Source organism: Cetorhinus maximus, chromosome 2 (assembly GCF_964194155.1).
Source record: "Cetorhinus maximus chromosome 2, sCetMax3.hap1.1, whole genome shotgun sequence".
NCBI lineage: Eukaryota > Metazoa > Chordata > Chondrichthyes > Lamniformes > Cetorhinidae > Cetorhinus > Cetorhinus maximus.
Window position 1 is genome coordinate 197,273,296 of NC_135880.1, and position 12,365 is coordinate 197,285,660.

At 42.5% G+C, this 12,365-nt stretch overlaps 1 protein-coding gene across 1 annotated transcript in view; it reads left to right on the forward strand.

Moving 5' to 3' along the window:
* The first annotated feature begins 8,427 nt into the window (after positions 1-8,427).
* Positions 8,428-12,365, forward strand: part of LOC144669167 (uncharacterized) — a 79,674-nt gene continuing 75,736 nt past the window's right edge. Inside the window, exon 1 of the mRNA XM_078531583.1 lies at positions 8,428-10,006. Within this exon, the coding sequence (XP_078387709.1) occupies positions 9,853-10,006 (154 nt within the window). The 5' untranslated portion in view covers positions 8,428-9,852. The remainder of the gene's footprint in view (positions 10,007-12,365) is intronic.

Below are 12,365 nucleotides of genomic sequence, written 5' to 3' on the forward strand. Positions count from 1 at the left end.
AAACATGATTATAGTTTTCCAGAGATGAAAGGTTTTGTGGACAAAAGCCTTTGACTTAATTTCAAATCATAGCCTGTTCATTTGAATTCAGCTTGTGAGTGAAACCCATATGAGGAAAAGAGAAGCAATTGTAAATCTCTAAAAAAAAACGACACTAGTGTTTCTGGAAAGTAAGTAGAGGATGGAAATTTAAGAGAAAATATTTAACTGAAAATCTCAAACTAAATAAAAGGGAATAGTGCATTATGAACACAATAAAGCAGTCTGATTAATAATGAATCAATTTAGTATGAAAATTCTCCATTATAAGATCACCTGACTTTTTACTGCCTGTTCAATTGAAAATAGAGGACTTGCGTTTACACAGCATTTTATCAAGGATATCCAACGGCATTGCATAACCAATGAATAACCTGTTGAAATGCAGTTACTGTTATGCATGGACATAGCAGCCAATTTGGACGCAGCAAAATTCCACAAACAATGTCTGAGATGAACAATTTTGGTTGAGTAATGTTGGCCAGCAACTAAGATAGTTTCTTACTCTTCCAAAAGTGCCAAAGAATCAGTTACCTTCTCCTGACCGAGCTGACAGGGTCTCAGTTTAATTAAAACTCACGGTGTGTCAGCCATGGCACGGTTGCTAGCACTCTTATCTCTGAATTGCAACTGGGCTCAAGTATGACTCCAGGGCTTGAGCACGCAAAAAAAAAAATCTCCCGTGTGCTCCCAAGCGAACGCTGCACTGTTGGAGGTGGTGCCTTTTGCATGAGATGTTAAAGCATCTGCCTCCTTGGGTTGGGTATCAAAAAATTCAGGCATTATTTCAAAAGGGAGCAGGGGAGTGATCCCTGATGTCCTGGCTAATATTTATCCCTCAATCAACATCACAAAAAATAGATATCTGGTCATTATCACATTACTGTTTGTGGGATCTTGCTAAGTGCATTTTGGCTGCCGTGTTTTCTAAATTACAACCATAGCTACACTTCAAAAAGTACTTCACTGGCTGTCAAGCACTGTGAAATGTCTGGCGGTCATGAAAAGTGCTATATAACCATACAATTATTATTTTCATTACATCAGAATGATGGGATCTTTAACAATGCAATACTCCCTCATTATTGCATTGAGGTGTCAATCTTAGATTATGTGCTCAAACCCTGGATCTTATATAATGTGCTCAAACCCTTAAACTGAGAAACTTCGGAGTCAATGGTTAGAATGCTACCAACTGAACCAAGCTGATACATTACTATTATCTTAATCTATACTGGGTTAGAAGTGGTTTCAGCCACATTCATAGTTGGAAATACCTATATGTTTACATGTCTATTGTATACAGTGAAGGTGTTTCTAACTGCTTTAACTCTGTTCTGTCTCCTGGTAGTTTTGTTGAAATTATGTAGACAATTTCTTCTGCTTTTGTAAATCATGTGTACAGGGTCAAGAATTAGTGCTAGTCCTTTTGTGTTGTAAAATACTATGATTCTGTGAACTTGAAAGGGCACGGGTAAAGGACAGGAATGATGGGACTAAGTGATGGCTCTCTCCGAGAGCTAGCAAAGGTCTGTTAGGCCAAATGGCCTCATTCATTCATGAATTTCATGATTCCTGCATCACTGAGCAGTAATGTAATAGTAGCATAAAAATCGCCTGGGTCAGTGTATTCACATAATTCTTACAGCTGTAAAGAGCAGAATAGTGCTGGGAATAAAAAATAACACCCAATTTTACTGTACCCAGTCATGATCACTTTGTTGTTTATGGAACCTTGTTGCATTTAATACATTACAATGGTGATTATACTTCAAAGTACTTCATTGGCTGTAAAGCAATTTGGGAAATTCTGAGGTCATGAAATGTGCTACATAAATGCAAATGTCACATGTTCGCAGCTGGTAACTTTACAGCAGATTGCACAGCTTTGCAACTGGCTTCCTGCTGACTGGGACCTTATGAGTGGGTGAAAGGGAGGGAGGAACTTAAAGCAATCACCTTCACCAGGGAAAAGATACTGGGAAAACTATTAGACCTAAAGACTGATAAGTCCCCAGGATCTGATGGCCTGAATCCTAGAAAGAAGTGACTGCAGTGATAGCAGAGGCATTGGTCATAATCTTCCAAAATTCCTTAGAGTTTGGAAGGATCCCAGTGGATTGGAAAATAGCAAATGTAACAACATTATTCAAGAAATAAGGGAGATAGAAACTATAGGCCAGTTTGCCTAACATCTGTCACAGGGAAATTGCTAAAATCCATAATTAAGGAGCTTATAGCAGGATACTTAGAAAATCATAATGGAATCAAGTAGAGTCAACGTGGTTTTGTGAAAGGGAAATTGTGTTCAACTAATGTATTCAAGTTCTTTGAGGATGTAACAAGCATGGGGATAAAGGGGAACCCGTAGATGTGGTGTACTTAGATTTCCAAAAGGCTTTTGATAAGGTGCCACATCAAAGGTTACTACATAAGATAGGATTACATGGTGTAGGGGGTAACATGTTAGCATTGGTAAAGGTTTGGTTAGCTAACAGGAACTAGGGAATAGATTTGAATGGGTCTTTTTCATGTTGGCAAGCAGTAACTAGTAGTGTGCTGCAGGGATCAGTGCTGGGGTCTCAACCATTTACAATCTATATCAATAAATTTGATGAAGGGGCCAAATATATGGTAGCTAAATTTGCCAATGACACCAAGATAGGTAGGATAGTAAGTTGTCAAGAGGAGGTAAAGAGTCTGCAAAAGGGTATAGATAGGTTAACTGAGTGGGAAAAAAATTGGCAGATGGAGTATATAGTGGGAAAATGTGAACTTGTCGAATTTGGCATGAAAAATAGAAAAGCAGTATAATATTTAAATAGAGAGAGACTGGAGAACTCAATGGTACAGAGGGATCTGGATGTCTTGGTACTTGAATCACAAAAAGTTAGTGTGCAGGCACAGCAAGTGATTCAGAAAGCAAATGGAATGGCAGTGTTTATTGTAAGGGGATTGGAATATTTAAGTTTATAGCAGCTGTAATGGGGCTTTTTCTATTATACATTCATGAGATGTGAGCATCACTGCCAAGGCCAGCATTTATGGCCCATCCCCAATTGCCCTTCTTCAAGGGGCATTTAAGAGTCAACCACATTGCTGTGGATCTGAAGTCACTTGTAGGCCAGACCAGGTAAGGACAGCAGATTCCCTTCTCTAATGGACATTAGCAAACCCGATGGGTTTTCACAATAATCAGCAATGGTTTCATGGTCATTATCAGACTTTTAATTCTAGATTTTTATTGAATTCAAACTTGCCATGTTGAAATTCAAACCCAGATCCCCAGAGCATTACCCTGTATCTCTGGAATGCTAATCCAGTGACAATGCCACTATGCCACTGCCTCTCCATTTTGAGACCACATCTAGAGTGCTTTATATAGTTTTGGTCTCCTTATTTGAAAAATGGTATAATTGTGTTAGGCACAGTTCAGTGGAGGTCCACTTGACTCATTCTTGGGATGAAGGGCTTATCTTATGAGGAAAGGTTGAACAGGTTGGGCCTATACCGATTGGAGTTTAAAAGAATGAGAGCTGATCTTATTGAAACATTTAAGATCTTGAGGGGGCTGGATAGGGTGGATACTAGGAGGATGTTTCCTCTTGTGGGGGGAGACTACAACTAGGGGTCACAGTTTAAGAATAAGAGGTTGCCATTTTAAGACGGAGATGAGAATTTTTTCCTCTCAGAGGGTCATTAGTCTGTGGAATTCTCTCAGAAAGCAGTGGAGACTGGGTCATTGAAATCATTCAAGGCTGAGTTAGATTTTTGATAGACAAGAGAGTCAAAGGTTGTGGGGGACAGAGAGGAAAGTGGAGTTGAGACCACAATCAAATCAGCCATGATCTTATCGAATGGTGAAGCAGGCTCGAGGGGCCGAATGGCTTACTCTTGCTCCTAAATCCTATGATCCTATATTTGTTTCTATGCAGATGCTTCCACCACAGCCATTGGCTGGTAGGTGCAGCCATTCCTCCAAATATAATGGATGTAGCTAATCAGGCTGATTTACTTATGTGACAAATTTTGCACTTATATCTAGTTTTGATTTCGTGTCTGTTCCTTTATGTCCAATCACGTTACATAATCAGTTTAAAGAAACAACTACGACAGATTCCCGGATCAGTTTGATCATGACAAAAATTTTGTCAGCTGGAGTGAAGAATAATTAAAGCTTAATTCTGTGTGATGTGCTCAGTTTATACAAATGAAGGAATGCTTCCTTGTAACTTGACTGGGCAAATCCAGAAAGATCCACTAAATCTTTGCCAGGAGATTGAAAAGGGGTTTGAATTGAGAATCGGTTTAGAGGTTCTTTTAAAGAAGGACTCATCAGTTTGAAATCCCTGAAAAAAGGAAAATCCATTTCCAATTTCTACCAAGTGATTTGGATTATTGTAGACTCCTGCCAGCATAGGAAATTCAGAAAAATTGAAAAGTTGTGTATCTGTATGTCATGGATAAAGGATTAGCTTAGTGCTTGGAGTTGCTATTTTGAAGGAGTGACACAAATGAACTTTTTGTTGTGAATATTTAAATGCATAATTTTTGTTACCGTTTTTGTTTGTTCATTTTTTGTTAATAAATGTGGTAAATGATGTTGAATTCGAAACGAGGTCTGAAAGTGTGTTGCTTTGTTCACTAATCAGGACGAGATAAGTTAGATAAGTACATGAGAATCACAGGATCACAGAATTGTTACAGCATAGAAGGTGGCCATTCGGCCCATCATGTCTACACCAGCTCTCCGAATGAGCAACTCACCTAGTGCCACTCCCCCACCTCCTCCCAGCAACCCTGCACATTCTTCTTTTTCAGGTAATAATAGATTATAGAACATATAGATTGCAAATAGTTGAGGCCCCAAGAGTCATCTCTGTGGCACTCCACTAACTGCAGTTTATCAATCGGAAAATTACTATCTATCTCAATCCTCTGTTTTCTGTTAGTAAGCCATCCTCTATCCCTTCTAAAATATCACCCCAACACATGAGCTCTTATCTTGCGCATCTCTTATGTGACACCATATCAATTTGTTTTGGAAGTCCAAATTTAACTGCATCGACTGGTTCCACTTTAATAAACCGGCTCAGAAAAAAATAGGATATGTTGATAGGATGTTGATAGAATGAAGTTGAGTGGGAGGAGACTTGTGTGGAGCATTAACACCGGCAATAACCAGTTGGGTTAAATGTCTTGTTCCTGTTTTATACATTCCACACAATACATTTCTTCATTGCCTCTAGACTTGACCATTCCAACTTGTGGCTGGTCTTCCACAATCTACCCTCCATGCACTTGAGGTCAAAACTCAGCTGCCTGTGTCTTAACTCCTACCAATTCCCATCCCCATAACATGCCTGGGCTTGCTTGCCTACTTTCAGTTCTTGGTCAAGCAATATCTTGGTTTTAAAATTCTCACCCTTAATTTCTAATTGCTCAATGGCCTCACCCTTCCCTACCTCTGTACTTCTCCAGTTCCACAACCATCAGTTCTCCTCTAATGCTGGCCTCTTCAGCACCTGCGAATTTAATTGCCCCACCATTGGCAGCCGTGCCTTCAGTTGCCTAGATCCAATACTCTGGAATACCTTCTTACACCTGTCTGCCTCTCTAGCTCACTTTCCTCCATTAAGGCATTCCTTAAAAACCTATGACTTTGACCAAGGTTTAGCCGTCTGAACTAATATCTCCTTACGTGGCTCGGTGTCAAGCTTTGCTTTATATGCTCCTGTGAAGTGCCCTTGGGCCATTTCATTGCTTTAAAAGTGCTTTATAAATATACGTTGTTGTTGTTGTTGTTGCTGTTGCAATCTTTCAAGCATTGACATGCTACAAGGTGCATCTGAAGAAACATCCAGCATGACAGTTCATGAGGCCCTCACAATCTGTGCCATCATGTCTACTATCGCAGTCCACCTTGTCAATTTGCCTTAATGGTTGCACACTCATATTTAAATCAGAAGAATGCAGGTTCAGCCTCACACCAACAGCCAGGCTGACATTTCAGTAAAATATTGAGGGACTGCTACATTGGTGCTGTTGATGTCTTTTGTCACGACTCACTGGAATAGTGCGCTGCAATATCAATCCCCACTGCTCCCTGAGCCGCGATAAATGTGAAAAAGTTTGATCAACTCACCTAATTGTTTAATTTAGGTTAACAGAATACGAGCACCAAGTTTGTAAACTTAATAAGTAAATAACTGTTTATTGAACAAATTGTCTTTAACCAGTGGCAAAAGAAAGAAATATGAACTGCTAATTTCTAACTCTATAACCTAAACTCTACCCCTTCTTAAATCCTGATACGCACGCGTACAAGTCACATAAGACACAAAAAAAAATGGATTTTAAGGGTGGGATAAAACAGTTCATTGGCACCAATTCCGGAGTACAGGATTCAATGGGTTAATTTTGATCGATGTCTTCCGAATTCCTTTCAGTTCTTTGTTGATGACACAAGGTGGTCTTCCAGCACTTTCAGTCTTTAGTTTGCTGGTTGAGCACTTGCCTTTCAATGTCTCTAACAGTGATTTTCTCCTTTGCCTCTTGACAAGGGGTTTCAGAGAGACAGTAGGTTATAGAGATATGAAGAGAGAAAGCCAGCGAGATATTATTGTAGAATTACTGGAATATAACACATACAGGAGAGAGAGGTTTTAGCTCTTTTTCCTTTCAGGCTAGGAGCTATTCTGCTGAACTGTTCTCACACAAACCCTGGTCAGGAGCCAATTAAAACGTTGTGGCCAGGCAGTTCCCCATTAGGCCAGACTCCTCCTCAGCACCTTCATGTCTTTCATGCCACGCTATGTTCCAGGACAATAACATTGTGTATATCCCTCACACTGTTTCAGTAGACATGTCCTTCAAACTGCAGCTGTGGTAATTTTAATCCACAGTCCAACAGAGATAAAAAGATATGTTCTTTACACTTTCAATAGAGCTCCTATGAGCCCTTTCAGGTGAACATAAAAGATACAATATTGTAATCAGTGCAGACAATAGAGTTCTCCCAGGATCCTGGACAACTTTTACCTTTCATAAAAGACGACCAAAAACATATAATGCTATTCATTTCATAGGAACATAGATAGGAGCAGCAGTGGACCATATGCCCCCTAGAGCCTGCTCTGCTATTCAATACAATTATGGCCAATCTTCTGCCTTAACTTTGCACTTTCCTCCCCACTCCCCATATCCCTTAATTCCCTGAAAGATCAAACACCTATTTATTTCAGCCTTAACAATGAAGCATTTACAACCCTCTGGGGTGGAAAATTCTGAAGAGTTGCAACCCTCTGGGTACTTTTTTTCCCCTTATCCCAGTCCCAAATGATCCCAAATAGCCTGAAGCTATTTCTCTCCGTTTTAGATTCTCCGTACAGGGGAAACAACCTCTCAGTGTCCACCCTGTCAAGCCCCTTCAGAATCTTGTATACTTCAGTTAGATCTTTACTGCTTTCAAGATTTTCTGGTGCAGAAATTTGCTGCTGAACAACAGTGGCCTCTTTGGAAATATTTAATCCATTGTGAAGTGCACAGAACACCCTGAGGCTATGAAATCACTAAATTAATATATATCTTCATTTCACCTTGAGTTCGAGTTATCACATGCGCTAATCATTTGTTGGTGCAGCTCAGCTCAGTCTACAGATGCAGGCATAACTCATGCTCCTGTAATGCTGCAATCCATTTGTGGTTCATCTTATTCCCAGTACCTCAGAAGTTGGTGAGGGGTGGATGGGTGTGTGTGGGGGGGAATAAAATTGATACAACTGTCACAAAATTTCCCAGACCCCTCAAAAAATAAATCCTTTACCTTCAATACTGGAATCTCCTTAAATCCTTCACCTACTTTTTGCTTCTTTCCTCCAATATGAATGAAGGAATGGGGAAATGTATAGTGTAAATTTCAATCCCATGTCCTGCTGCAGTTTCAGTGTAATTATTTCTCTCCAGATGTCACAGGCGAGTTTCTGAAGTTGTGTCTCTTTGGACACCTTTCTACTTGGGCATGAACCCACTATAGCTTCATTATTTAACTCATATCTGCTTACTTATAAAAAAATTACATAAAGTGCTGACTAAATGGCCCTGGTGCATTAACAGTGTTAATTTAATTACTGGTGACATTAGTAAAATAGAATTTGAGATGACATCAGTGGCAGTTGGGTTTTGATTTTCGCGTTTCTAGCGTTTAGACCCCTTGCGCGTTCCGTAGTTTGATTCAACCGAGGCGTTTCTAGGCAACAGTTCAACACAAACAACCCCCCCGAGCAACCGAAACAGAACCGGCACCGCGATCACACCGGGATTAAACCGAGACCGGGATCACACCGGCACCGAGATTAAACCGAGACCGGGATTAAACCGAGACCGGGATCACACCGGGATCACACCGGCACCGGGATTAAACCGAGACCGGGATTAAACCGAGACCGGGATCACACCGGGATCACACCGGCACCGGGATTAAACCGAGACCGGGATCACACCGGCACCGGGATTAAACCGAGACCGGGATCACACCGGGATCATACCGGCACCGGGATTAAACCGAGACCGGGATTAAACCGAGACCGGGATCACACCGGCACCGGGATTAAACCGAGACCGGGATCACACCGGGATCATACCGGCACCGGGATTAAACTGAGACCGGGATTAAACCGAGACCGGGATCACACCGGGATCACACCGGCACCGAGATTAAACCGAGACCGGGATCACAACGGCACCAGGATCACACCGGGATCATACCGGCACCGGGATTAAACCGAGACCGGGATTAAACCGAGACCGGGATCACACCGGGATCACACCGGCACCGAGATTAAACCGAGACCGGGATCACAACGGCACCAGGATCACACCGGGACCGTTTTCAAACTGGGGCTCGGATTAAACTGGGACCGGGATTAAACCGAGATCGGGATCACACCGGCACTGGGATTAAACCGAGACCGGGATCAAACCTGGACTAGGATCTAACTGGGACCGGCATTAAACCAGCACCGATCAACCGAGGTCACACCAGGATCTTACTGACACCGGGATCAGGCCAGGATCACACCAGAATCACACCGGGACTGGGATCAAACCAGGATCAGACAAGGATATAACCAGCACTGGGATCTGACCAGCACCAGGATTAAACCCGGATCACGACAAAACTGGAATCAAACCAGGATCAGATTGGCACCGGAATCATACGGGTTAACAGTAGGGCTGGGATCAAACAGGGTTGGTGGGGGGGGGATCAAACAAGGATCAATCCGACACCCTGATTAAACTGGGATCAGATTGGGACTGGGATCCAAAAACAATAGGATCAAACCAGGATTAAACTGGGATCAAACCAGGAGAGAGATTTGGGACTGGGAGAGGGTCTAATAGTGGGAGAGGAACTGAGACTGGGAGAGAGCCTGACTACTGGAGGTACAGGGACTGGAAGAGGGACTGGAAGAGGGACTGGGAGAGGGAGAGGGACTGGGAGAGGGGGAGGGAGAGGGAGAGGGACTGGAAGAGGGAGAGGGACTGGAAGAGGGAGAGGGAGAGGGACTAGAACTGAGACTAGGAGAGGGAGAGGGGCTGGGAGAGGGAGTGGTACTGGGAGAGGAACAAGGATTGGAAGAAGTCCTGAGACCTGTGAGTGGGACTGAGAGGATTAAGTCAGTTGGAGATCTAGGTCCAAAAGCCGGTGTCTGTGTCTGGGACAGGAAGCAGAGACTAATTATATTCAGGCCAGGGAGAGATAAAAAAAAGAGGGTGGGATATTGAATCTTATTTTTAGCAGGTAGTGTCAATATGTCAGTGCCATTTTCCAACACTACGCTACGGATTCCCCGTGGCTTCGGGAATTTGTTGGAGGGCCTGTCCAGAGAGGTGCTGAGGCATCAGCCAAATGACATCATAGAGTTCGCTGCCATATATTTCGAGGAGCTGCTGGAAAGGAGGGAAGGTAATTGCAACCATTTTCACACCTTATCTGCTGTGCTTGCTGGTTGATCCACAGTGGCTTCCAATCTCCCACCCTCTTCAATTTAAAGTTCTCACCCTTGTGTTCAAATCTTTTCATGACCTTGCTCCTTCCTATCTCTGTAATTTCCCTCAGCCCTACAACTCTCCGAGATCTCTGCATTCTCCAACTCTGGCTTTTTGTTCATTGCCCACTGTCTTCACCATACTATTAGTGGCTGTGCCTTCTGCAATCTGGGTGCGAAGCTCTGGAATGCACTTCCTCTCTACCTCTCTCTCATCCTTTAAGATCCTTCTAAAATCTACCTCTATGACCAAGTTTTTAATCATCACTCCTAATAGCTCCTTCTTCAACTCAGTGTTATTTTTTGATTGATGATGCTTCTGTGCACTCCCTTAGGTTGTTTACCAACCTTAAAAGTGCGATATAAATGCAAGTTGTTGTAGTCTGTGGCATTAGCCAGTGTACCAGCTATGGATTGCTCCAATAACTTGTGCAGGAAAATATGTCCACAAGGACATCTGACCAGGACAGAATGATACCTTCGATGTTCTGCTGATATACACAGAGTCTGGGTACGCTACTGAACTATGGTTCATGGGCAGCTATGCCTACAAACTTTACCCCAGCGTTATAGATAGAATTTGTGTGGTCCCTTCTAGCCCATAATCAGGATGTTTGTGTGTAAGGTATGTGTATTTCTTTACCCTGAGTGATTTTTCCTAATTTAAAATAAATTTTAGCAGCAGGCTTGTTGATGATTTTAAAAATAAAGAGGGTTATTTATTATCACACACTTGTCCCAGATTTTTAAAATGCAACAACTAGATACTCGTCTCGCTCACACTATCATACATGCAAATATTAGATACCAATGAAGTTAAAGCCGTAATTATAAAAATGGAATTTAACTTAGTCTCTATGTTGATGCGGGCTTGATGTCTCCTTAGTTGAGTTGATACTTTAGTTGGAGTGAAAGTCTTTTTAGAAATAAAGGATTCTCATAAAGCTTCCTCTTGTAGGCAAATAGCCTGGAGATTGGTTATCATGTGGACTTGGAAGGTGAAATAAGTACAGCACAAGTACAGTACTTTGGTTGCATTAGAAGACTTTCAGCTATGAGGGTTTCGCTGTTTCAGATGTTTTTGGTGTTTCAACTATTCCTCTTTGCCAGACTTGCTTTGTTCAGGTTGTATTACACTGCAGTCCCTGAAAGTTAGCTTCAGTCACATTACTGCAGGGTTAACACTTCTGGGTCCAGACCCCTACGATACAATGGCAGTTGACAATAGTGTTATATCTGGCTCAACTTGAGCTCAAATATACCCCTTTGTTCAACATGACACTCGGAGATGAACAGTCTAGGAATTCCATAGTCCACAAAAGCTGTCTCATCCTTAAAGAATGAGATATGTAAACTTCAGAGGTGCCTGGAAGTACTCTTATTCACATCCATGTTGAACTAAATTTTGACCACAGGATCAAACACTGTTCACAGTTTAAATGCCCAAAGTCACATGTTAATCTGCAGCCACTTGTGGCGACTTTCACAAAGTATGATCTTACAGTCCATAATATCCAATATCCTTATGCTTGTACTGAGCGTGACACCAGTAAAGAGGTGGTTCATGAAAGGGGTGGGCGGGAATATTGCAAACAAGAAGGATGGGCGGAATTGTCCCAGATTTGCACTGAGTAAGCGGGCAGGAAAAAGAATATCTGCACTAAGTGAGCAAGCGGGTGGGAAAAAGAATGTTTTACCCACCGGCCGCAATGGTGGCTTTTCATGCTGCATCTTCCCAATCCTGCTTCATTAATAATGCATTTCTGGGAAACACACCGTTTCGATGGTGGGCAGGGTCATTCGCCTGCCACGCCATCGCCTTGCCGTTTCATCACGCTGGGCGCCATATTTAAAGTGCGCACCTCTCAGTGCTTCCAGCCCAGGATTGCTGCACAGAAGACACAGCCCCAAAAGACAAGAAGACTGCAGCCCTCTGGTTTAATGACATGTTCCTTGAGCACCTTTTGGACACAGTGGAGACCTGTCTTGATGTTCTCCACCCCCACTCTGCCACAGGAGGGGCAACAACATCACTAATGCAGAATGGAAGGTGGTGTCAGCGGTGGTCAGTGCCAGCACTCTGCAAAAGAGGACAGCCACCCAGTGCCAAAAAAGGATGAATGATCCCCTCCGTTCCACCAGGGTAAGTCAGTCTTTACATCACTCTCAACTCACACACTGACAAACCCATCACACATCCACAGGGATCTCACTCACTGCCAGTTCAAGGGACATCATCATTCACTCTCCCACATACACCTTCAATGTCTTCATCCC